At 45.2% G+C, this 26,512-nt stretch overlaps 1 protein-coding gene across 2 annotated transcripts; it reads right to left on the reverse strand.

The window, feature by feature from the left end:
- Positions 1–26,321, reverse strand: Prmt2 (protein arginine methyltransferase 2). 2 transcript variants are annotated; one of them, XM_051186936.1, is made up of 11 exons: positions 26,165–26,321; positions 24,969–25,084; positions 17,899–18,024; positions 16,817–16,999; positions 13,703–13,864; positions 12,678–12,842; positions 9,390–9,565; positions 3,384–3,513; positions 2,420–2,556; positions 1,224–1,395; positions 1–577 (listed from the first exon to the last, which is right to left on the reverse strand). In XM_051186936.1, exons 2-11 carry the CDS (start codon positions 25,023–25,025, stop codon positions 545–547), a joined length of 1,341 nt encoding a protein of 446 aa, XP_051042893.1. In that variant the 5' UTR covers positions 25,026–25,084; positions 26,165–26,321; the 3' UTR covers positions 1–544. The 2 variants fall into 2 exon arrangements, with proteins under 2 accessions (XP_051042893.1, XP_051042894.1); XM_051186937.1 differs by having other exon boundaries at positions 24,969–25,080; positions 26,165–26,300.
- Positions 26,322–26,512: the final 191 nt, after the last annotated feature.

Here is a 26,512-nt window from a genome sequence, read left to right on the forward strand (position 1 = left end):
TCTGTTAATTAAAAAATATTTATTGAGCATGTACTATGTCCCACATATAATTTACCCATAAAATGTCATACACGGTACTACCCATGCAGAGCCCATTGCACGCACTGCCACTGCCAGACCTTGCACTGGGACACAGGGATTCAGTTATCTCTCACACCAAATCACAGCTCTGTAAGCCACAGTCCACAGGTGGAGCAGTTGAGCAAGGACCTCAAGGACACCACAGACACATGTGGACAGCACAGTCACAGGTACACAGGCTGGACTGTGTGTCTGAGGAGTCTACAACTACTCCCAGCTTGGGAAAACTGTCACAAATGGCAGTTGATGGGCACCGAAGGATGAATACCTATAGACACAGCCTACAAGAGGGACAACACTGGGAGTGAGCCCGGGGGCTTATCTGTGAGGGGTCTGATGTCACCTGCTAGGTGGAAGGGGATCAGCATGGGACAGGTGCTTATGGATGTCACAGCTGGTGGCCTGGTGCATCTTCTTCCACCAGGTGCAAACCACACCCATACTCCCAAGCAGTGCCTAACAGTCACCTCCAGATTGGAAAGACTTTCTCGCCAACCTGTAAAGCCAGAAGAAACAAGAAGCTGGTCAAGTAACTCACCATTTCTGCTTGATTAACACAGTATTTAACACTGGATGGAATGGCATCCTGAGTGCACCCTTAAATGACAAACATCTTGACACCGAATACAAAATTACCACAAAGTAAAAGAGAACCATTTGAATATTTTTCTTTTCTCTCCTATATTAACCCTGTATCCAATTTCTAGTAGTCCCTGAAACTTGAGGCCCGACACCCCAGCCAACTCTGTGCACCCCATGTCGTTCATTCCACACATGGCATCTCCATACCTCACACACCGCTCTTCCAGGAAAAGGACAGGTAGTGGACCCAGGCAGACACAACACTCCTCTGACAGCTGTGTTCCATGAATATGGGACATTTACCTTCTTTTTTTTTTTTTTTTTTTTTGACACTTACTTTCTTAAACCTTCCACCTCCTATTAAATGGAGGGAGAGACTTTATAGAAATCTAAAAGTAGCACATCTGTCCTGTGTGAAGATTATAATGATACAAGACAGGCTGGGCCAACCATGGCAGGGTCACACATTTGTCACGGTTCTGGTTCTTAATAACCACCCAGAGTGGTCTCCCAGAGATCCAACACCTACAACAAAATGGTTTTACAAATAAATATCTTACTCTTTGAGATGTAGGGTCAAGCGTAGACGTGACAGACCAGCTCAGAGAGACAGACATGTGCCTTCGCCACACTGGATTTCTTTGTAACACAACAGAACCGGTGACCACGTCTCCTGTGTGGACGGGGACTGGGTCGTCCATCATAAACAAGGTCTGCTTCCAGTGTGTGGGGCTGCGAGAGAGGCACAGTCACCTACAAGCCTCACCTGGCAGCCCCATGGCCCTCTGTACTGACAGCCTGTGCTGCCCAGGAACCCAGGGGACATGAAGCCTAATCTCGTTCAACCAGGCACAGTGCCACCACCCTCCCACAGCTGACCCTATGATCTGAAGTCTATGGGGGAAAACCACAGCAAGGGGCTGACACCTGCTCCAGGTGCAGCACAAAAGACATTACAGAGGTGGCTCAGGTTGCAGAAGTTGAGGAAGGTTCAGCTGGGTGGCCTGCTGGAGGGGAGCACAGGGTCAAATGACTACATTGGCTCTGTGTCCCCAGGCCAGGAGGACAGGAGTCCACTCTGTCATCGTGCCTTTTCCTAGGCTCCTGATGCCTGGCTGAGTCACTACAGTTAGTCAGTGGCACATACAACCAGCACATACCAATCGCTCATTTCTGGAAGAGATGTGTTTAATGCGAGGCAGTCAGCTGGCACACCACAGGCAGCTGCCACAGGCTGTGTCCGGGACTCACTTCTTTCCTTCGGTGCTGTATCTAGGTCTTTTGGTCTCATATCAGCCCATGTGCCCATAACAGACATCACCCCAACCCCAACCTGTGCTGTCCTTTGGTTCCACTCACTCTTCAAATGTTCCTGTTCATTCTCTCCTCCCTGATCTGGGTCACAGGGGTTGGGACAGAGCACACCCAACTAATCCAACCTATCACCATTACAGATGAGTAAGAGGCTGGATGGTGTCAGGCCAAGCACAGCATTTACCCAAGCCTGTGGGCTCACAGGCCAGGAGAGATCAGGGCAAAGCCCCAAATCTATGATGCACTTCCACACTAGGGAAACTTATCAGGAAGTGTAATCTTCTGGCAGAGGATAGCCAAAGCAGAGGCAAGAGGCATCCTTTACCACCCCACATGTGGGCCAAGGGTACCCGGAGCACCGTAAACCAGTCTGTTTCCACCCACTCTTTATCCCCTGCCCTGCCCCACCTCCTTCCCCAGACCCTCCAGTAGGGTCACTTACGGGTGCAGCGGGCCTGTGCTGAGCACTTGTTGGGGCTGGCCCTCCTCTAGGCTCTGAAATTGCACACTGAACCAAGCTGTGAAGCCATGCAGGGTACCAGCCTTTTGGATGTCAAACTGCAGCTCACCACGCATGGTCTGCACTCAAACATAGGATAACATGTTGGTGGCACAGGCCAGTGCCAATCCCAATCCCAACCCTAACCTCAGCCCAGCAAGCCACCCTGAATCAGAATCACGCAGATCGTGTCACATGGCTTGGATTCTACTTGGTTTCTACTCCAAACTCCTATGCCCACACAGCAGTCACTGGACCTAACTCTAAACATAGGAAAAGTCACTGATTGTACCTGTAAAAAACTGGAAGAATTTGTTACTCAATCACTGTACTACAATAGATGGAATATAATTTGTATAGGTTTTAGGATGCCAAGAATATAATATAAAAATAACTGAAGACAGAAAAGAGATTAAACAGAAGTCTAAAAAACTGAAAGATGCCAGGCGGTGGTGGTGCACACCTTTAATCCAAGCACTCAGGAGGCAGAGGCAGATGGATCTCTGTGAGTTCAAGACCAGCCTGGTCTACAAGAGCTAGTTCTAGGACAGGCTCCAAAGCTACACAGAGAAATCCTGTTTCAAAAAACAAAAACAAAACAGAACAACAACAAAAAAAAAAACCCCAAAACAACAACAAAAGAACCAAAACAAAACCAAAACAAAAACTGAAAGACAAAACCAAAAAAGAAAAGAAAGAATAATAGTATTACAATTCGCTAATAGAGTATAACGGTTCTGTTCACTCATTGGTGTAGCAGTCTCACTGAGAGTCCCCCCTCCACACACACAGACACACAGACACACAGACACACACACACACACACACACACACTTGTTGCAAGTCTGCTATCACTGCCCAGTGTCTCATGCAGCAATTTAATATCAGCAGCAGGTCGGTTGCTCACCTCCAGGTCGGAGATCTGTACAGTTCTCATGTCCAACTGCAATATGGTGCATGGTTCAGACAGACAGTCTTCTGGCTTCAAGATATGATTAGACTTTGGCTTCGAAAAAAACTCCTTGATTGCCAAAGACCTAGGGGTTACGTTAAAGGAAAGGCTCAAGGCATTGGCAAGGACTTAGTCTTAGAGATACTAGTGGTGGTAACATTTGAGCACCGAAGGGGCCCCCCCCGGAGGAGCACCCCCTGCTGGCAAAGCTCTTGGCTCCTCAGCCTTGCTGAGCCTCATAGTAGGCCCTCAGAGCCTGCAAGGCGGCAATTCTTCCTTATCATATCAAATATAGGGATCTGAGCAGTTGGAAGCTGACCATGACAAATCAGAGGATTCTCGTGGACATTTTGGCTCCAATGCTTTCTGTGGATGTCATACTATGTAGAGGACTCAAGAGATACTCCGACATACAGCTGCTGCCCATGCATACTAGCAGGGCTGGAGGTGCCCAGGCCTCAGTCTCGGGAAGAAAAAAAAAAAAAAAAACACACACACACACACACACAAAAACCCTGTGTGTTGTAGCTAAGTGTGGTGTGGTGCCCATAAAGATGGCTGCCTCCATCTTGGCACAAGGGCAGAGAGTTCAAAGCTGTCAGCAATTCATAAGACCTAAAGGTCAAAGGTGTGGCTATAGAAGGATGCTTTGGCTGTCTTAGTCTAAATAACAAGACCTGAATTCTGAGGTGCGGCTACTCCTGACCTCAAGGCTAGGGAACAAGAAGTTGGGAGTGGGTCTCAGCACCTGTGGGTCCTGCCCTTGGCCTCTTGCTGCACTGCCTTAGCTGCTTGGAGTGGTCTTTGTAGGGCTGCAATCAGAGCCAGCTGAGCGGCCCCAAGTCTAAGTAGGGGAGTGTGGATGAGGGAAAGGCTAGCTATAGACGATAAAGAAGAGACAGAGAGAATAGAGGTCAGTCAATACTGAAATGCCACTCTTGTATACCATAACCAAAATGGGGAACACGGTATCATGTATACAGAACAAACAGACTTTTCTTCCTTACTAATTCTAAGGGTTTGGTAACCATACCTTAGCTCCAACTTCTTGTTCCCTAGCCTTGAGGTCCCACCGTCTCCATGCATGAGCGCCTTCATATCACCCCCTCCCACCTGTGCCCAATACCCTCACTACACCTGCATCGGCCCACTGTGGTATCGCAACAGCACCTGCAGTATTTTTTTAAATTATGCACAGCAAACATGCATTTCAGATATCCTGAATATCAGATATTTACATTATGATTCATAACAGCAGCAAATTATAGTTATGAAGGAGCAACAAAAATAATTTTATGGTTGGAGGTCACCACAACACCAGGAACTGTATTAAAGGGTCACAGCTTTAGGAAGGTGAGAACCACTGGTGTAAACAAACCTCAGTGACTTCAGTGATTGGTGATAAGATGTGGCACTGCCATAGATTCAAATGGCTGTGACTGGTCTCAACTCTTTCTCAAGCTATTTACACTTAGGCCAGGTTCTTATACCGACTCTACTGCACTGCCCTGACTAGGATTGATGCAGCATTAAAAGGCTACATTAGACTTTTTTTTTCCTTTTTCTTTTTCTCTAACTTAGAGTAATACAAACAAGCAACAGAGAAAGCAGAGTGGCAAGAACAGCTGAACAGTTAGCAGGCCAAAATGTGTGGGAAGCAAGGCAGCCAACTGCTCAACAGCTAAAGAGTCACTTGTGACAGCAGACACCAGATCCACAAAGGTGCTGGTAGGTGTCCCAACTCCCAGACATCCTCAACAGGCCTCCCCCAGGGATATACAGCAGAAAGGGCCTCCAAGGAGTTCTGGGATTGGTCATGTCAAGCAAGGGGCCGGGAAGCTGAAGCAGCAGAGGGACAGTTGAAAGTGCAGCCAGGACAGGAAGAAGGGCAGGATTAGAAGAAAGAAATCAGGAAAGAGAGCGGAAAGCTGAGTATAAAGAATGCTGTAGGAAGAGATTTCAGGTCCTGATCACCAGGAAAATTCCATTGACTTGTCAAGTCTTCAAGGTTGAGAGCTGAAGCAATGACTGCTGGCAAGGTCTAAGGGTCCCACACAGGAGGCCCGCATGAGGACTATAACATAGAGGGCACCTCTTCCTGCTGCGTCCACCTGCCTCCTGTCACCATCCACTGCTGGGAAACACTAAGGGAAAGGAAGCTGCCAGAGGCCAGCACTTGAGCTTCTCCTCACCTGTCTACCCATGACTCCAGCCTGGGTACAGCAAAAGAACCCTCAACCAGGTGGCTAATAGCATTTTATCATGTTTTTCCAGAACAACTGTAGAACCTCAATATACAGGATCCTCTCTATTCCCTTTGGGGATGAGGGAACAATGGTTCCATATATCAATTAGGGAAGACATCACACTTTTATAATGCTTTTTCTATTATTTTGACATTTTAATTTAAAAAAAGTGCCTGCAGCACCATGCTTTACCACAGGTACCCCACCCTCCAAAAGTATGATCAGGGGCCAGGGCCGATTTGGCCCTCCCTGAAGAAATGGGTAAAGGGGCTTATTCTGGAGGGGAAGGAAGCAGACCCTTCTATCAGAGGCAGCTATAGGAGACCAAAGGCCTCATCAGGAAATCACCTGGATCAGCACCCAAGGGTCTGAGTGCACTGGTGTCTACCTGGCCAGGAAATCAACTATCTTGAGACATTTCCATGAACAGCATGGGTGTATCTGCTAATGTGTGTTACAAATTCAGAGTGCTCACTGGGAATGAGTGAGTGTTTCAACATCCCACACACCATTAAAGACTTCACTGTTACAAATGAGCTTCCCCCTGTTAAATCTAGGAACTTGAGGTTGTAAGACATGTCAATCCCATCTTTAAAGATACCTGTGGTTATGAGGCAGGTGCTGCATTAGTTTTCTTATGCTATGATAACACACCAGGACCAAGCAAACCCCTGCAAAATCCAAAAGGCAACTACATGCTTCCAAAATAATGGCAAAGAATATACATTGCCATTCCAGATGGAAGGAACAGGAGCATGGTAAAATACTAGACCAGAACTCAGCAAAGCAAATGCCAAAATCCTGTAGCTCCATGACCAATGTCTGAGACTCTAACTGCAAAGGGACTAGATGACTTTACCTTTCCAGTTTTGCTGTATGCAATATATATCTCTCAGGCTTGTTTCACTCCCTAAATGCAGCTCTACTCCAGCATCTGGGGTCTCCCCTTCAACCCAGGCTTCACATTCACAGCTTCACACAATGGCCCTCAAGGCCTTCATGAAAGGACGCCTCTGCCTGGTTTCAGCATCTCTCTCAAACTATGGAGGAAGAATACACAACCTCTTCATTCTTGCATCCTTCGTGCCTGTAAAGCCAGTATCTTATGGACAATGTCTTAGCTACTCCTCTATCTTATAAAAGGAATCATTTAATTGGGGAATTGCTTACGGTTCCAGAGGGTTAGTCCATGATCATCACAGCAGGGTGCATGGCAGCAGGTAGCCATGGCAATGGAGCAGTAACTAAAAGTTTACATCCTGGTCAGCAGGCAGCAAAGAGGATGTGACAGCCTGGTGTGGGCTTCTGAGACCCCAAAACTCACCTCAGTGACACACCTCCTTCAACAAGGCCACAGCTACTCCTATAAGGCCACACCTCCCAATCCTTTCCAAACAGTCCCACTAACTGGGGACCAAACATTCAGATATGAGCCCACGGGAGCCATTCTCATTCAAACCACCGAGGTGGCAATGCTAAGTTTAGTCGCCAGCTTGGGACAGGTCCTGACTCCCGTACACCACATTAACAGGGTTTTTTAAAAATTCGCTGTTGTTCCCTCTGGACAGAAGACCCTAAGCTGTCCCTCACAAGTTGGAAGCTTGGCTCGTTATTGTCCTGAAGGCACCCTGGTCTTTGTCCCAGCGCCAAGCAGGCCTCTCCCTGCTGCATTAATCCTAACCATCACAGCCTTTCTTCCAGCACCGCCTTAGCTCTACCATGAAGCTTAAAGGGTTACTTTTTGCTCTAAACCATAGTTTTTATTTCTTTCTGTCCTGCTTGCCCCTTTGCATCACAGACCTCCATAAGCACTATCAGGGACATAAACACTATCATGCCACAGAGTCAATGCCAGACAATCTTGAAATTTCCTCCACCAAGGAGATTAGTCCATTGCTTTTTATTTTAGCTTTCGGAAAGTTCTTAGGACAAGGGCAAAAAGCAACCAGATTCTTGGGCAAAGCATCATCACAAGAATGACCTCTGTTCCCACACTATGAAAGTCCTTCCCTCTGAAACCGCTTCAGCCAGGCCCCTGTGTAGTCTCCTCTGCTCCCATCATTACAGCACTACTGTCTTCCAGGCTCCAACGGAGATGGCCCTTTAAGCTCTGCTCACAACATTCAATTGCACTGCTAGTTCAAAGTTCTAAAGTCTTTCACATTCTCAAACAAACAGAGTCAGGCTCTTCACCCAAACAGCCACTCCCCAGTATCTTCAGTGTCATTTTTCTGTTGCTGTGTTCAGACACCATGACCAAAAGTGACTTATGGAATAGAGTTAATCTCTGGGTTTACAGCTCCAGGACTAACAATCCATTGTGGCAGGAAGGCATGGCAGCAACTAACAAGAATAGCAGCAGGATCAAGATGCTGAAAGCTCACATCTTCAAATGTAAACATGGAGCAGAGAGAGTAAAGCGGACGTGGGGTGAGGCTGTCAACTCTTAAAGCCCACCCCCAGTGACACACTTCCCCCAGTAATGCTGCACCTCCTAAACCTCCCCAAGCAGTGCCACTGATTTGGGCACCAAGTGTTTAAATACTAGAGCCTGTGGGGGACACTCTCATGCAAACCCCCACAGGCATTAGTAGGTTTGTCTCGGAGGCTGACTCTGGGATCCAGGGCCTGTTCTAGAGCAGCCTCATTCTTAGTGGGGACACTCGCCCACTTCAGAGTCCTCCACGGCAGAGCCTCACTCAGGAGGTCTTGATCCCTGTGTTTCAGGCAACCTTGTCTTCAGAGGGGCTCTTCCCACCCCACCCACCCATGTCAAGGACTGCTCCTCTTGTTGTATTTCCCCTCAATAGCAAGGAACTGCTTGCTGCATTAGGTTTCATTATGGTGAAAACAAGTGTTAGAGTCAAAAAGGCAAGGCCTAAAATACTGAGAAAGGTAAGAAAGAACTTGCAGCTGAGTATGAAATAGCCAAGATGACCAGGGGAAAGAACAGAACAATGGGACAAACAAAGCCATTTCCAGCATGCTCTGACCAGCACATGCAATTGCACCATTGCCCTTTCCTCTAGTAAACTGATCAACTTCATGGGAAATTCCACCTCTGTACTTACTCTTTTGGGAGCAGGCAGGCTAGGCTTGGCTAGCCTGGAACTTGTCATGCAGAGCACCCTAGCCTCAAACTTCACCGTCTCCTGAGTGCTGAGATTACAGGCATGCACCACCACACCCAGCCTCTTTTTACATGTTCTTGTATCTAATGCATCTAATAATAACAGATGAAACTGTGGGTATGGATGGCTTCTAAGATATCCTCCACCCATTTTAGGAAAGGGATCACCTCAGGCCACCCCACGGGTGGGCAATCCAGATATTAGAGGAGCCCTTTACCCTAGCCAGTTGGCTCAGTGCATCTGCTACCCAGGAGGGTGAACTTCCCACCTACAGTAGGTTCCCTGGACACATAACCATCTCAGGGGTCAGGAGGGGCAGGCAGTCAAAGGAGATAGAAGCAAGAGAAACCTCAATGTTCCTGAGTACATTCTGGGTCAATGGAGGATGCATAAGGCATCACATTCATAGAAGAGGAAAAACTGCATCTTCCACAGATTAATGAGACTGTCTCTGAGAAGGATAGGTGGCACCTGGGTGGCACAGGCCAAGACCCTCATCAACTGGCTGCCCACCCAGCTCCTGCCCTCCTGTCAGGAGCCCACCTACACAGTGGCCAACCCCACAAATGGTCACGAACACCTACTTGAGTGCACTGAGGTTGAACTCGTAGGCGTTGTCCCAAAAGAGCACTTTGCTGTGGTAGTCTTTGTCAGCACTGCAAGGCACCAAGTGTAGTGCAGCTGTGGTTGGCCAGATGACACCATCCTCCTTTAACCACACATCCCGGGCATAGAGGATGGACTCGATCATGAACTCAAACTGCATGGGAGGAAAGGACACAGGCATTTCACAAACAGAGACATGATCTTTAAATTTTATTTTCTGTTATCAGACAGAAATGCCCTGTCATGGTATACAGCCTACATGAACTTGGGTACCCATGTGATGTGTCTCTACAGCCATGTTAGGACAAGCAGTAACTCCATTGATACAAACATCTGCTGGTGACCATGCCCTCCCACCCTGGAGCTCAGGAACCCCTTCTAGTGATCTAAATTGAGTCACACACTGAGAGTGGCCTTTGGAGGCTGGCCTTCTTCGCTCAGTGGCAGGTCTCTGAGACTGTCCACAGGACCACGTGCTTTGTGGTGGCTTCCTTGTATGGATTTGCCAGCAAATCCATTAAACCTCTGAGGGGCATATGGGCTGTTTGGAGTTTGAGTTAATTATAATCAGAACTTGTAGAGTTGTGCCTACATAGGGTTTTGTGTGAACACAGCTTGGACTGCTCTCGGCTGACTTAGGTTATCTACTGTGACTTGGTGAACCATGGGAGAAGGCAACTTTTGGAGGAACAGGTCTGCTTTGCCTAAACTGCTGAATCCCTGTACCCAAAGGAGAATGCTCAGTCAGGGCTGGCTCAGAGGTTCTTTAGCTCAGTCCAGAGCAACTTTCCCTGTCATCTGCCACTACAGTAGAAGGGACAGTCAGGGGCTCCCTGCATCATATCAGCAATCGAAGCCAGGTCACTGCTACATATATTTCAAAGAAGCAAAGGTAAATGCAGTTTGCACACTGTCTTTTTAAAAATCATGTTATTCAGCTTATTTTTTAAAAATTCTAAAATATTTTTAAACATACGGATTTAAATCACGTGGATTGTTATAATTGTTTCTACTGTTTGTAATTGTTTCATTTGAACATTTTTTTGGTGAATATTGTCTAATCTAGCCTCAAATCCTTCTGTTTCCAGCTCCCATGCATTGTGATTATAGATGTATGTGCCACATCCAGCTATCACAAACATTTCTGAACATAGACTCCTGATCATATTTATTTCTATATGGTAATCTGTTACAGAATATTTGTTTAACTATGTAAAGATGTGTTGCACTTATTTAGCTATGTAAGGATGTATTGCTGTTTTACCTTGCCTGCTTAAGGCACTTGATGGGTCTAATAAAAAGCTGAACAGCCAATAGTGAGTGAGGAGGTATAGGCGGGACTTCCAGGTGGGGAGAGTAAGTAGGAGGAGGAATTTAGGCTTGGGGGAGGAAGAAACAGAGGCAACAGGGGTCAGCCAACCAAACATGAAGGAAGCAGGAAAGTAGGACATCCAGAATAAAAGAAAGGTAAAAATCCCCCAGGGAAAACATAGGTGAATAGAAATATGTTAAATTTAGTTAAAAGAGCTAGTGGGACAAGCCTAAGCTAAGGCCAAGCATTCATAATTAATAAGAAGTCTCTGTGTCTTTATTTGGGAGCTGGTTAGTGACCCAAAGAAAATTCCAACTACAATAATCTGATTCAAAGAATCTTTAAACTAATGCATGCATTTGTGTGTGGATACAGGCAGAGGACAACTTGAAGGAGTTAGTTTTCTCTTTCAACTGTGTGGGCTCCAGGGATCAAACTTAGGTCATCAGGCTTAGAGGTAGAACCTTTATCAGGTAAGCCAATTTGCAAGACAATCATTTAAAGACATACGTGTGTGTGTGTGTGTGTGTGTGTGTGTGTGTGTGTGTGTGTGTGGATTACAACTTGATATATCCTGGCTTACTCTGCTTTAAAGAACTGTACCAATCTACACTGCTGAAATCTGAATCCTTAGAGGCCACCCCAACACTCCCCGAGTCATAGCTGGCCATCCCACTGGCCCCCTCCAGCTGCAACCTTGCTGCCCTGAGAAAAGCATTCTCCATCCTCCATCAAAATGGTAAAAATGCCCTACCTAGTGAACAAGCGGAGTCCAGCATGCCCTCCTTTCTCTGGTCAGCTGCAAGGCATGGCCTCCTCATCACATCCCATAAGAGACCCTGACTCCTGAATAGCCTCCATGCAGGTACTCAAGACACAGTTCCAAGTCTTTGAACCAAGCATTGGTCCTCCAAGATGCCTCCTCTCTCAGCCCTGCCACCCAACCCCAATGAAAGCTAGACTGTAGCAGGAATCTCCCTGGCACAGGGTTACTCTCCTTTCTTCTTGCCCTTACAGTTGGGACAGCAGCAATTGGTAAATGAGCATTTACTGGATTAACATGGCTCTTAGGGTGAAGGCTGATGTCCACTTCGTGGGTTAATGGCACCATCCTTCTTTTTCTTCACCATTCTATGGATCTACAGATGCTATTAATGGGTCAGAACACATCGTAGATATCATTCTCCAAATGCTTTCATCTTCTGACAAAATGACTGCAACAGGCCCAAGGTCCAGCACCATTCCCTCTATGTCTGCACTGTGAACAGTGGGGCAGCTCCCAACAACCATTTTCTATTCACAGGGATCTTGCCAGAGGCTTAAATTACCATGTAGAGACGGATTTTCTGGACTTCAATACACAGGCTACATTTCAGGCTGAGAGACAGAACAAACTGCCCTGGGTTTCAAATGCCAAGCCCAGCAGGACAGAGCCAGACACATAACCTCTGCTGATCTTGCCTCCTACACAGATGTAACACACTGTAGCACTTGGCTGGTGGTATGAATGGCAAGGACATGAAGGATATGTGAACAAGTAACCAGGTCTATGACGTCTTGGGGACATGACAGCCTCAGTGATAGTCTCACAGACAGTACCAGGGCTAGCCCACAGCAAAGGGAGTCATGAAGATGGAGACACTACTGACTGAAGAAATAGTCCCTGACTTCTGACGATTGCCCAGGAAAGAGCAGATGATCCAAATTGCTCAGGAGAAAGTCACATTCATTTCCGACATAAGCTTCATGGGGTTTGTTTGGTTGGTTGGTTTTTGGTTTTGGTTTTAAGATTCCAGACACTGAGCCATTATCATTCAATAAATTAGTAACACCTCACTCCAGGGAGAAAAAAATTAATCATGATTTTTAAAGATTCCTCAGATGGACCCAGGGTGCTAGGTCCAGAAGAAATTAGGCCCCTGCCACCCACAGACCACCACAGGCTAGGCATTACCAATAGGCAGGTCCCCATCCACTCAGACACCAGCACGTCCACCTTCTCGGGCAACACCACGTCTTCCACCTTCTGCTGGAACACAGTGATCGTGTCAGCAAAGCCGTTCTGCAGGACCAGCTGGCCTGTGTGCTGTGCCATCTCACTAGCTTCCACAGCATAGACCTGCAGAGGTAAGGACGCCTGTGAGCCCATGTCCGGCCCCACACCACAGGTCCGTGACCATGATGACAGGGGACGCTACGCTGTGAATGGAGGCCTATGGTATGCCAAGCCATAGCCATACAGTTCTTGTGGCCTGGACAGTATTACTGAAGAATGCACCCGCTGCTGAGTCTGCCTCCTGTCTGGAGCCTCCTCAACTGAATGCAGGCATGACTGCAGGTGGGCGGAGCCTCAGCTCTACATGGTGGTGCCTACATGCAACACATGTACCCTGTAACCGCAAAACAAGCCCAGAACAGAGTGTGTGTGAGAATCTATGGCCTGGGGACAACCATATCTGGGGCTCGAGGGGGAACAGGAAGAGGATCTGAATGCTGCTCCTGGACTGGCAGTGTTTAGCTGCAGTCATTACTGCCCTGTGCATTGGCTTTCTGTCCACCTGGTCAGGTTGTCATGAGGCCATAGCACAGCTCAGCACAAATATGCCATAAAAGGTAGGAGGAAGAGGTCTACATAGAGCGCCAAAGGCTGTCCTGCAGCAGGTCAACTATGAGGCCCAGCACCGTCAGTCATAGGCATCCACCTCTATAGTGAACTAAAGGGACATCTCACCAATGCCCCACTAACAGAATCACTGACTTCTGCTCTGTCTTGCTCCACTTACATTGCTCATGGCCAGTACAGAATGTCACAGTCTCAGCCACAGATGGACCAGCTGCCTACTTCCCTCCCACGAGCCTAAATCACATAGCTATATAAAGGCTAAAAAGTCATCCTGAGAGCGAACCATGTGGTGGCCGCTGCCATGCCAGCGTCACTGTGGCTCACAGCTGGGCACAGGTGGAGGGCCACACACTTACTGCCTTGGGCCGTGCATGGTGTGCGCAGAAGAGGCTGATGATCCCAGTGCCACAGCCCACGTCCAGGATGACCTTGTCCTTCAGGGACTCCTTGTTCTGCAGGATGACATTGTGGTATTTTGTTGTGCGAGGTTGGTCGGCCAACATTTCCAGGTGAAGTTTCTAAAAACAACACATCAAGAATCACTGCAGGGACCTGGGCTCGAACCACAGACCGTCAGAGAGGCAGCACATGCATCCACCCCTAGTCCTAAAAGTATTAGCAACAAACTGGCTTTAACATCAAAAGATAAAATATGCCAAGAGATAAAAGTAACAGTAGATGGTGAAAAGAAGAAAAGTTTCTGGAATTATCCTGGATCAGAGCAGAATCACTTCTCAACCTTCAGTGTACTCTTCCCCAAGTCAGTCAGATGAGTGAAAATTTGATGTGGATCATATCTAAGGGAAGAGAAAACATCCCCATACAGTACTTCCCAAGGCTGGAAGGACTTTGAATCCTCACCAGGTATCCATCAAGAGAAAACACTGGATGTGTTGTGGCAGGTGTCAGTGGGGTAACAGGGTCCCCCCACCTCCAAAAATATCCTTTATTCAAGCTTAGCATCAAATTCCTAAAAATAAAATTGTACTGAGGGGGTCAATGATGCTCTGGTCAATCCTCTGAGGTAGGAAAACATCCCATGCTGGAGAAGCACAGAGGGCCCCTTCAGGGCTTAGGAGAACCCTGGCTACAGGCAGGCACCAATACAAACAGCAGGTCTGGAGGAGGCCTTCAGAGTCCCCAGGGATCCTCCTAATGACATGACCATAAAAGGAAAACAGGGATAGAGCCTCCCTCAGGAGGCTGTCTGTGTGGATTAAAAAGTCAAAACCCACTCTCCTGCCTACAAGCACTTCATTTTAAATATAAATGCTGTGCTAAAAACAAAGTGATGGAGAACATAACATCCCAAAATCAATCAGGTGGAGCTGCAGTGGCTGCAATAACATCAGACAAGACACTTCAGGCTGAAGAATGTTCCAAGAACACAGGCGTTGGTTCTTCAAACGGGCATCAAATTCTAAATACTTGTAGAGACCATGACAGAACTTTAAAACACACAGGACAACCAAAGGAAACAAAAGGAGAGCAGCTGAGATGTGGGGCTCCCCTTCGCCAGCTGGAGGAGATGTGGGGCTCCTCTTTCACAGCTGGAGGAGATGTGGGGCTCCCCTTTCACAGCTGGAGGAGATGTGGGGCTCCCCTTTCACAGCTGGAGGAGATGTGGGGCTCCCCTTTCACAGCTGGAGGAGATATGGGGCTCCCCTTCACCAGCTGGAGGAGATGTGGGGCTCCCCTTCACCAGCTGGAGGAGATGTGGGGCTCCCCTTCACCAGCTGGAGGAGATGTGGGGCTCCCCTTCACCAGCTGGAGGAAATGTGGGGCTCCCCTTTCACCAGCTGGCCACAGTGGGCAGGACAGTAGGTGGTCATGAAGACCATCAAGCAACAGTAACAATGAACCAAGCGAACCCAAAGGTAAACCTAGTAAGAAAGTATACACCCATATGATAAGTGCCTTAAAACGCTGTAACACAAAACAAGACCTACGCACCAGTGGAGGGGAGGTCAATAAAAGAACCACTGCTTCTTTTTGAATTATGTGCCCATCTACAAGGTACCATAATTGCCACGGAGAAAAGCACAAAATAGTCATAACTGCAAAGCCTTAAATACCTAAGACTACAAGGAAAACACAACAGATGGGAGCTTGGACCTTATAGAGAGCTGTGTTGGTGGTCGGAGCTGTGAACTGCAAAAGCATGAACAAGGACTCCAGAAACAGACCCCAGAAAGGCAATGTGAGATAAAGTCAGCATCAGTCCATACCTGGAACGGGATGCAGATTGTTTATAGGAAAACCTAAGGCAAAATACTTAACTCTTAACAACAGATTAATTGCACATTAAGTTGTTCTAGTTTAGCACTGAATCCCAACTGCTGCTAAGGAGCTGCTGCTAAGAGGAAGTTGAGCAGCTGCTGAGGTATGTGGGGCCCAAAGCTAGTGAAGTACCTTTGTCTTTCTTTCATCATGTACCTTTCCTGAATGGACTAAAAGCTGTCTTGTTTTGCTTATGTGTGTGTTATAGGTTGTGTGTGTATGTGTGGGGGGTTCGTTTGTAGTATTTTAGTGGTATGGGTGTTTTGCCTGCATGTATGTCTGTGCCTGTTCCCCATCGAGGCCAGAAGAGGGTGTCAGAATCCGTGGAACTGGAATTACATATGGTTGTGAGTCACCATGAAGATGTTAGGAATCAAACCTGGGTCCTCTGGAAGAGCAAGAGATGTCTGCTGAGCCATCTCTCCAACCCATGGACTAAAAGCTTTAATCATATTCATACAACAGTGGTTTTGAGATTTAGTCTTGAAATACAGCATGTCTAGGCAAGCCCCCAGTTCAGTGTGTTATTTTAAGAGTTGCCTCAGACAGAGTCTCTCCACAGCAGTAGAAGAGTGACTAAGGCAACAGTCCAGCTCTTTCTTTTTCTGCTCAGCATCCTATCAGTAACATTCACTTATGAGTTGCTGGTTTTTAACCTCACTTTAAGCAAGGTTGCACCTTGGGCCACAGGATTACTGACCTTCACAGTGAGAATAAAAAGACTTTAAGTAGTGTTACTGTTGGTTGGAGTCATTCAATTTTTCTATTTCAATTTTAAAGTGAAACAGACTTTAAACACCAAGACATCTGGAACACTGAGAGAAGGGAAGTTCAGGATTTCTTGCTCTAATAGTTTTTTTAGCCAAGTCAGAAGATGACAGCTCACAGGTCAATTAGGCCATCAAAAGAAGAAGGGATTTTATGCTTTTTAATGTTTTTACTTTTAAGGAAAAGAAAAACATATTGAGATATAAGACAGGCACATGAATTTCAGACGTCTATGTCCATATGTAACATTCTGCCCATATGCAAGCACACTCACATCAAATATTATTCATGTGTAGCTGCGTTCACTCCATGGCTGAATGTTCTAGTAAGGCCCTGGCCTTTAAATGGACAGGAAGATCTGCATCTCTGCTCTGAACACTAGGAGGAGCCACCAGCTCCACAGAGAATTTTGAAAGCAGTACCAGAGTTCCATAGCTGTCAAAGTACTCCTCATCTTGCCAGGTGTCCTCTGGGTCATACTCCTCCACCTGCTTCCCGAGGTGGTTCGCAGGGATGTACCCACAGCAGCCCGCACGTTCACCCCACCACCAGTCAGCCGTGGTTTGTCTCAGGATGAGAATTTTTTCTCCTCTCAGAAAACTAAGCTGGAAAACAATCACCAAGGCAGACAAAAGTTACAATTCCAGAGGCAATCCAGTTAACTGGCATCTCACTGATAGCTGGGTAATAATGACCCCAGTGGTTACTGAGAACCTACAAAAAACAACAGCAAGGAAAAAAATGTTAGCTGGGTGGTGGCACATGCCTTTAATCCCAGCACTCAGGAGGCAGAAGAAGGCAGATCCTTGTGAGTTCAAGGCTAGCCTGGGTTACAGAGTGAGTGCCAGGACAGGCTCCAAAGCAATACAGAGACACCCTGTCTCATTTAAAAAAAAAAAAAAGAAAGAAAGAAAAAGAAAAAGAAAAAGAAAAAAAGAAAAAAAAAATGTTATAATGTTATATGGTGCCTCCATAAGTAAGAATACAGCCTAGCCAATATTCTTTCCTTACATGTTCGTGTGTATGTGTGTGTGTGTGTGTGTACATGGACACACACATATACCACAGTATATGTACTAAGTCAGGAAAACTTGAGAGCCAGTTTTTCCTCTACCATGAAGGCTCCAGAGGTCCACCTCAGGCTGTTAGGCATTATAGTCATCACCTTTACCCACTGCCCTATCTTGCCAGGCCTTCCCTAACACTTTTAAAAACAAAGAGAGGCATCTATGTGTGGCTGATTCAATTAGGCGACTCTACAGATACGCTCCTACCAGATCCAAGAACATGCAATGGGTTTGATAGCCTCGGTGTCCTATGACCAGGAGGGCTCTACACCAAGTTCTCCAAGCAGGGAGGTGTGTCTTCATCCCCCTGCAGTCATCTTTGTATCCTGCTGGGGAGATTTGTTAGGCTAAGAAGTGAATAGTCATACACAGATCTTGTTTGTGTGAACGTGAATTTGAGACTCACAAGTCAAGGTAAGGTGAGTAATCATAGATACCTGGGTCTCATCGGTGGCAGTATAGTCTGCAATGGCCACAAACTCCTCTGGCTGCAGCTGGAGCTGCAGCTGTGCCCCGTCCTGCAGGAGCTGCATCTCACAGCCATGATCCACAGGGTCTTCCTCCTACCACCGCCAAGGAAAGACACAAGCACAGCTAGAGAAAGGCCTGTGGATGCCTTTCTCTAGCTACCAAGTGATTGGGGTTGTTCCAAATCAAGATTCACGTGACCAAGTGTTTATTATTCAAGTCATCTAAGTCACCTTCCCTAGCATGCTTGAGTGCTTTCACCTTCAGTCCACCGTTGTATTTCTAAGACGGGATGACTTGCATCCTAGGAGAATGTCAACAGAAGCAGCTAGAAAGGGAGCTGGTCTTCAGCTTCACTAGCTCTGCCTCCTGAGAGTGACACTCCATTAGTGATGGAGATACAATGGCATGCTGGACCCCAGGGACCTCTTCAGACCAAAGGGCAATGACACTAGGCAGATATATAAAGGGCCTATAAGTGGTGCTGGAAACTAGCATAAACCTCCATCCCACCAACAAACACAGCAGCCCAGCTAGGATCCATGCAGCTAAGACTTGGGGAGTCTCTGGCCTGTGCCCTGTGGCCATCTTCTACCAGAATAAACATGCCTTAAAGACACAGATGGGAGGGGGTGCGGAGAGATGGCTTAGCAGTTAAGAACACTGGCTTCTCTTCCAGAGGTCCTGAGTTCAATCTCAGCACCCACCTGGAAGCTCACAGCCATTTGTAACTGTAGTTCCATGGGAGCTGATGCCCTCTTCTGGTGTGGACATGAAATACCAATATTCATAAGCAAATAAACCTGAAGAGAGACTGAAGGTGACAGGTTCTCAAACAAGCATTCTAGCCTAATAATGTAACCTTGTCCCAATATGTATACCCTAGCCTAAACAAAGGAGTGATTTTCTTAAGCAAATTATGAAAACACAAAACAGAATAAAAGGCATCTTGTAACCTCACTCCTGGTAAGAGATAACAATAACAAAATGATAATTGTCCTCCCTGACTCAGAAGCACCCATCACCATGTCCCACATAGAACATGATGAAATCACACACCACTGAGACCGTATGCAATGTTTCCCATGGAGGCAGCCCTGGAAAATGAGAAATTAGGACTTGGGAAGGAAAAGCAGCCCCTCACTCCAAAATCTGGCTGAGTGTCAGAAACTTAAATACAGGGCTAGAGAGACAGCTCAGTGGCTAAGAGCATCGGTGAGCCACATGGTGGCTCACAATCATCTGTAACACCAGACCCAAGAGATCTCAGACCTTCTAGCCTCTGAAGACACTGCATGTAGGTAGTACACACACATACATGTAGGTAAAACACCCATATACATGAAATAAAAATAAAGGAATTTTAAAAAGACAAAGTAACTTCAACACAACCAACAAAATCAAAACTTCCTAACAGTAACAGACAATGGTTATCTTTTCAAAGGTACTTCAAAAAATGATATTGCTTAGGACCTGAATGCTCATGGCCTCTAAGTTTAACCATATTAGTATATTTCTGTCAACCCTAACTATAAACAGTGTGCCTCATAAAAGCCACTATGGTTCCAGTCACAAACAAAAACTCTTTCAAAAAGAAAAAAAGAAAAGAAAGTACACCAGTTCCTCTCTTTTTTTAACTCTACTCAATTTTTAAACTCCTTAATCTGTAAACTTCCTCATAAATTACACCCTTTAAACAATGTGACTTCAAAAGCCCAGATGATCACACGTCCCTCTCTCAAAATGCCATTGCTTTATCTAAAGCATGCACTTTTGCCTGTGTGTATTCAGTAAAATCACTAACTTTGCTTTACTCTGACTCATCCTGAAATTCTTTTCTGCGCCAGTCACCTGTGGATGTACCCAATGCAGAGCAAAACCATCCCATTTATGGTTAACTGTGTAATATTCAATCCATGGATTATCAGAACTTACTTATTCAATCTCCTACATTTGAATATGCAGACTCCTTTCAGTTTCTTCTACTATCAATGATTAATTTTCTTAAACACAAATTATCCTGCATGTACCTTAGAAATTCCTTATGATAAATTCCAGAACTGTAAAACTGGTCAAGATCATCATTTTTTTCCCCTTGTTGTCTGGGATTTTTTGTTTGTTGTTTCTTGTTATTTTGAGACAGGGACTCATTGTTTAGCCCAGGCTGGCCTGGATCTCACCATATAGACCAGGCTGGCCTCAAGTGTCTGCCTCTACCTCCAATGTGCCAGGAGTAGAGGTGTGTACCACCACACCCTGCCAAAGACTTTCATGTCTGTGTCTTTCATCAATTACCAAATGACACCAGGATGATACCAAGACTCAGTGAATCTCACACCACGGAGCATAGGCATGAAGGATCCATTTCCCTCATTAATAATAGGCACAGATCATTACCTCTGCCAATGTGACAGATGACAATTACTGTTTTGCATTTCCACACCTACCTTAGTATGGCCATTCATGATTCTCTATGCATTTATTGGCCCTATTTTAATTTTGCTATTGCCTAGTTGTACTCTTTGCATTTTCCCTATTGCAGTACCATGGTGTGCTTTAGTATTGTCTGTTTTCCATTGGCTTGCCCTCCACCGACCATATCACTCTTTCTAAATTATTAATCCCTATTAAATAACCCTTGGGATCTTCTCCAGGCTCTGTCACAAGTGCACGTGACCCTCCCTGCCTCTTCCCACCCATTTCCTTCCTCTCTCTTCTCTTTTTCTCACTCTCCCTCCATCTTTCCTTCTCTTTCGTTCTCTAAGTAGATTTGTTTCTTTTCAATATAGCTTTCTTGTGAATAATACCTTACCCTTACACACACACACACTTTTTTTTTTTTTTTGCAATTTACTTTTCTTATACAGTGTCTTGAATTCTGATTGACTGTTCAGTCATCCTCTGACTTTTTTTCTTGGCATTTTCTACCATCATAAAAAAAAAATGCCACAAAAAGTTTGTGCATATGTGTGTCCTTATACAAAGACTTTATTCCTGGGGACAGACTGCCAGGCTCCATGGGTAAAGCTTTTTCAAAGATGTTATACTCTTCCAATTTAAGGGCCCACCATTGCCTACTTTGCCAGCAATGGGTACCTTTGCCTCAACCCTTGACAACCACAGCCATCATCAATGCTTCAACTTGTGCCAGAGACTGACAAAAAAGGTGTCCCAGCTAGTTACTTCAATTCTCTTACCATCAGGTTCTTGGGGCTTTTGTTTTCTGAGTTTTGTTTATATATTCTGACTGTTGCTTGAGTCTGCTCTTCTGTAAAAGACATATTTACTTATTCTACCCTTTATTTTGGTTCCTGATCAAATCTCTATGAGAATGATACTCTTTTTTGCATATAGAGCTCTGAAATCTTGAACAAATGTTTTTCCAAATAGATTTTTCTTCTACTTATTTTGTTCAGAATTTGAAACTCAAAGTCAGGTCAAGAACAAGAGAAATGGCTCAGAGAGCAAGATCTCTTGTGTAAACAGGAGGACCCGAGTTTGGAAACCAACCACCACATAAAAACCCAGGTATGGTTGCGGGTACCTGTAACTGCAGCACTGTAGGGAGAGAAGACAGCTGATACCTTAGCCCCCAGTTCAGTGAAAGACCTTGTCTTAAAGGAACAAGGCAGAGGACCATAGAGCAGCAAACCCAACAGAATCGGCAGAAGACAAGGAAACACAGTCTTCAATGGAAAAGAATATAAGCTATCTTCAAAAATGAAGGCAAGAGCTAGGTATTGTGATGGACAAATTTAATCCCAGCACTTGGGAGGCAGAGGCAAGCAGATCTATGTGAACTCAAAGTCAGTCTGGGCTACATAATGAGTTTCAGGCCATCCTACAACATGAGTCCCTGTGTCAAAAAAAATTAAAGCAAAACACATTTTCATTCAAAACAAGGTTACCATATCACATATAACATATCACAATAAACTCATGCTACTAACCACAAAAACAGGCTGTTGAGGCTGAAGGAAATGAGCCTGCATGGAAACTAAGAATGCAGACACCACTTCATACTTCATTAGAGACTTTTTCTCAGTGAAAAACCACAAGTATTAATCTCTCCTGGGGTTCACAACACATGTGAATTAATGTATGTTACCCTGTACTGGGAACTGGAAAAGAAAACTAATGCTAAGATTTTTATACTGTGAAGTAGAAAGTCTAAAATAGGTTAAGAATGTACAGGGCAACTCTATGGAGAACAACCATGTCAATAATTAAAAGGTATAGATAGCAAACTGATAACTGCAATATATAAAGTCATACCAATTGTCTTATTAACCCAAAACTGGGCAGAAATGGGGAAATGTATGGACAGGAACTGTAACAAACAGAAAACAAGCAGCAATATGTTAAAATTAATTGTATCACTCACTGCATTCAATGTTAATGAACTAAAATACTCCATAAGAAGGCAGATACCAACAACAAAGGCCCCATAATCAACATAAAAATGCCAGGCTCAGTGGTGTGTACATGTAATCCCAGTGCTCAGGACACAGGAGGATTCTTGGATTCTCTGGTCAAGCAGATCGGGTATAACTGTGAGCTCTGGGCCAATGAGAGATCCTGCATCAAAGGGGTTATCTAGTATACCTGAGGATGATCTCCAAATTTATCCCTCTGACCTCCACAAACATACACGTATATACACATACACATATATGTATATATACACACACTCATAAAAAAGATTTATGATCAAAAATCATTTCACCTTAGTGGCAATGACAGAATACTATATCAAGTGCAGAAGACATGGTGTTTGAAATGGCATATACATCACTCATGAAAGACAGCTAGGCCCACAAGGCAGGCTGGAATAAATTTCAAAGGCTAAAATTATAGCACATGTTACATTCTCAAGCCAAATGCAATCAAGCCAAAACTTAGTGGTAAAAGAGTAAGTAAAATCTCCCAAATGTGGGGTTAACAAGATGGCTCAGCAGATAAAGGTGCTTCCCACACAAGTCAGACAATCCGAGTGCAGTCCTCAGAACCTGTGAAAAGGTAGAAAGAATAAACTATTTGAAAGTTGTTCTCTGACCTCCACATAAATGCCATGGCATCTGTGTGCCCACACATGCACATGCATGCGCACAAATCAATAATAGTAATAAAGATAATTCCTTAATATTTAGAAATCAAGATACTTCTAATAGATCAGAAATTTTCTAATTTCCATTGTGATGCATTAAAATATTTTAACAATAATGAAAACACAGAACATCTAAATGGAGCAGGTTCAGATAAAGGAACTTTTCAAGGAAAAGTTCATCTTTAAAGCTCAAGTTAAAGAAGAAATATTTAAACTCAGTGATACAGCCTACCACCTCAAGATGTCACAAAATTAAGATTGGATCCTAAAAGAATAAGAAAATACAGATAAGAGCAGAAATCAAATAGAAAAAAGAGAAATTCAATAAAAACTGATTGTTTAACAAGATCAAACTGATTAGCCCTGATCTACAGAAAAAAAGAAAATACCTTTTCCCTAGGGGGCAGTATTAACAGGATTGCTACAACACCCTCACTAAGACTCCCAAGTCACTTAGAAGTCACTTAGGAGACACCATTTCTAACCCCCAACTGGCCACAACTAAAATATTATCTATGGCACCATCATGGGCTACTGAAGATCTGTGTACTTGTGATATCACCTGGAAATTCTAAGTATGTGGTCCCTCCACCTCCAAAGCTCCACAATGCTATGGCTGGGAATCTAATTGGAAGCACCACATAGGGCAACAGGTACTCATGGCAGCACCATGGGGAAGAGGGATGTGACTACATCTGAGTGCCCAACAAAAGGGAAACAGGGAGACGTAAACCCACTGCATAGACATAGGGCCACGGCAGAACTACACAAAACTGGGATATAAAGGCAGAGAGCATTTGCAGGAGGTCCAGCAGTAGCAGGGCCAAAGTGATGTTACCTAGCTGCAGAAACAGCAAGACCACGTACACAAGCCTCAGAAAACACACAGAGCAACTGCAGACTTTGTTCAGAGATCCTATGTTTTGTGTGTTTGATTGATAAAGGATCTCAGTGTTTATTTCTCGCTGACCTGGGGACCCTTGTAGGTTCATAAAGGAACCTACGGGGAAGTGGTTGTTTGCCTCTAGGCAAGGAAGAAATGGGTCTGGGGTGAAAACAGACTACAGTGTTAAATCTTATTTGTGTGTGTGCTCTGAGGCAACTACGACGAAGTGTTTTCATCTCCGAGACAATATATGCTCAATGTCTACAGTATTATCTTGTAATTGTCAATATTTACATTTACCAAAAGAAAAATTAGTCTTCATAGAATTAAATATTTTGATGCTGAAAATGAGAAATGATTAACAAATTAAGCCACTATAAATAAAATTCCTACATATAAAAATACCCAATATATACATACCCAGTAGCTGGGCATGGAAGCACCTTTAACTGCAGCATTCAGGAGCCAGAGGCAGACATAACCCCGTGAGTTAAGAACATCCAGAGATACACAGTAAGACCCTGTCTCAATAAGTCATTAAATAAATTAAAACCCAAGCAATGTAAAATCATTAGAATGGAAGAAAATACTGAAGCTCACACCACAGACATGAAAATATTTGATTTTTAAAAGTGTTTTTATTTGATTATTCATTTTGTTAATTGTACATAATCAATATTCCTTAAAATTGAAGGGGACCTTTTCTCTGGTAACATGAATCAAACTGAATATACATATCCAAGGCAGAAAACAGCATGCAAACACAGAACTTCCAGAGTACCAAGCATTTTCCTATGCCTAAAACCAACTAAGCACAAGTATACACCAGAGGACCTTGGTGTCTGAGATATGCTAAAGAGTCCCCTGAAGGGTTCACATCACTACTCAGCATGATATCTACAGATTAGGCTCATCTGCCTGCCTCTGTGCTCACTAAATCCAAGCATCCTCCTCAAGGCCATACCTTGAGAGACAAGGAAAATTGCATCACACCTGAGACTGGTGCTTGCAACTCTGTATGATTGTTTCACGTGGCTCTTACGTACCAGGACTGGGATGACCTGTGACTCATTTCCTGGACAGTCACCTGATGTTGTCTCCATAGTTCAATAAGATTCTGCCTCATAACGGCTTGTTATTTCATTTTCCCTTTCATGTCTTACTTGAAAAGAGAGAGAGAAACACAAAGTGCTTGTTTATTTGAAAATTAAATTCACATCAGCTCTACAGTTCACTGTAGGTGGAAAGAACTGCACAGAAACCGAGTTTATCATCACAATTCTTTAGATCAGAGCTTCTCAACCTTCCTAATGCTACAACCCCTTAACACAGTTCCTCGTGTTGTGGTGACCTCCCAACCATAGAATTATTTCTTGTTGGCTCACAACTGTAATTTTGCTACTGTTATGAATTGTGATGTAAATGTCTGATCTGCGACCCCCAAATTGAGAACCGCTGCTTTAGAGGGTTCTAAAAATCAAAAACTTCAAATACTGTATGTTTCCTTCTTTAGTCTGCTAAGTATCAATTTTATTCCCTGGGACCCTGTTTTTACTTACAATAAATCACTATCATTTTGTTCTTAGGAACTCTTAACAGCTTAAACTCGAATTTAAACCCCTTGCCTAGTTCTTGACTTGCTCGTCAAAACTGGAGTCTGCATACCCGGGACACCCTCCTACTCTTTAATTCTCTTTCTTCTTTAATTCTCTTTAGTTCTTTAATTCTCTTCCTGGCTCTGAGATTAACTTCAATCAAAGCAATTCTTTGTTTAAATGCCTGCTCTGCTTCTAGGTCTGGACTTCATACTTCATAATAATTAGAATTACAAATATTTTACAATTACATCTTCAGTGAAAAGCTTGGGAACAGGATAAGGTGGGTGCCTGGGGAAAGGAGGGCAATGAATTAGGAGGGTCTGCCAGGCCAAGTGGATAAGGAAAGAGGAGTAAAGAGGCATGGGGGGGCGTGGCTCGGGATACATAAGGCAGGTGGGCGTGGCTCTGGGAGCCAGTGGAGAGGTGCTGGGGAAGTGTGGGGCGCCACGAAAGGAGCGGGGAGAGGACGGGCGCTGCTGAGAAAGGGTGAGGCTGGACTAGAACCTTCGAGAGGGCACTCTAAGTCTCGACAGGGGGCGGAGGCCTCAGCACTCTAGGGACACACACGCACGGCAGACCTTTTGCCTAGCATGTCCGGCCTTACCTGCGGTCCAGCTGCCTAAGCTGTCCAATAAGAAACCTACCTCGGCCGTGTTTCTCCGCGGAATTCTAGGCTACACCGAGGAGGAAGGGATGACGCCCATCCGAAGCCTCAGCCGCCGCCCTAGACCTGCGCAAGCGCGGAGCGCTCCGGCTGGCCGAAGAGCACGCCCCGCCCAGGCCTCCGAGTCCCGCGCAGGCGCAGTCCGTCTGAACCCGGGGTGCTGCGTGTGCCCTGCCAGAAGTCGGGGTTCTCTCTGAGAACCTGCCACTCAGCGCAGGCGCACTGTGTATCCCTGCGTCCGGCCGCGTCGGTCCCCAGCCCGCAGTGGGGGAGCAGGCTCACCAGGAGGGACGATGGGAAGACTAGACTTGGGGTGGGTGGGAGGCCC

Source organism: Phodopus roborovskii, unplaced genomic scaffold (genome assembly GCF_943737965.1).
Source record: "Phodopus roborovskii unplaced genomic scaffold, PHOROB, whole genome shotgun sequence".
Classification (NCBI taxonomy): domain Eukaryota; kingdom Metazoa; phylum Chordata; class Mammalia; order Rodentia; family Cricetidae; genus Phodopus; species Phodopus roborovskii.

Coding starts and splice junctions, on each gene's coding strand:
- Prmt2 (XM_051186936.1), bottom strand. CDS start 25,025: ATGGAGACAACATCAGGTGACTGTCCAGGAAATGAGTCACAGGTCATC. Junction 18,025..24,968: donor CACAGGTCATCCCAGTCCTG/GTACGTAAGAGC, acceptor TGGCGGTGGTAG/GAGGAAGACCCTGTGGATCA. Junction 17,000..17,898: donor CTGCCACCGATGAGACCCAG/GTATCTATGATT, acceptor ATTGTTTTCCAG/CTTAGTTTTCTGAGAGGAGA.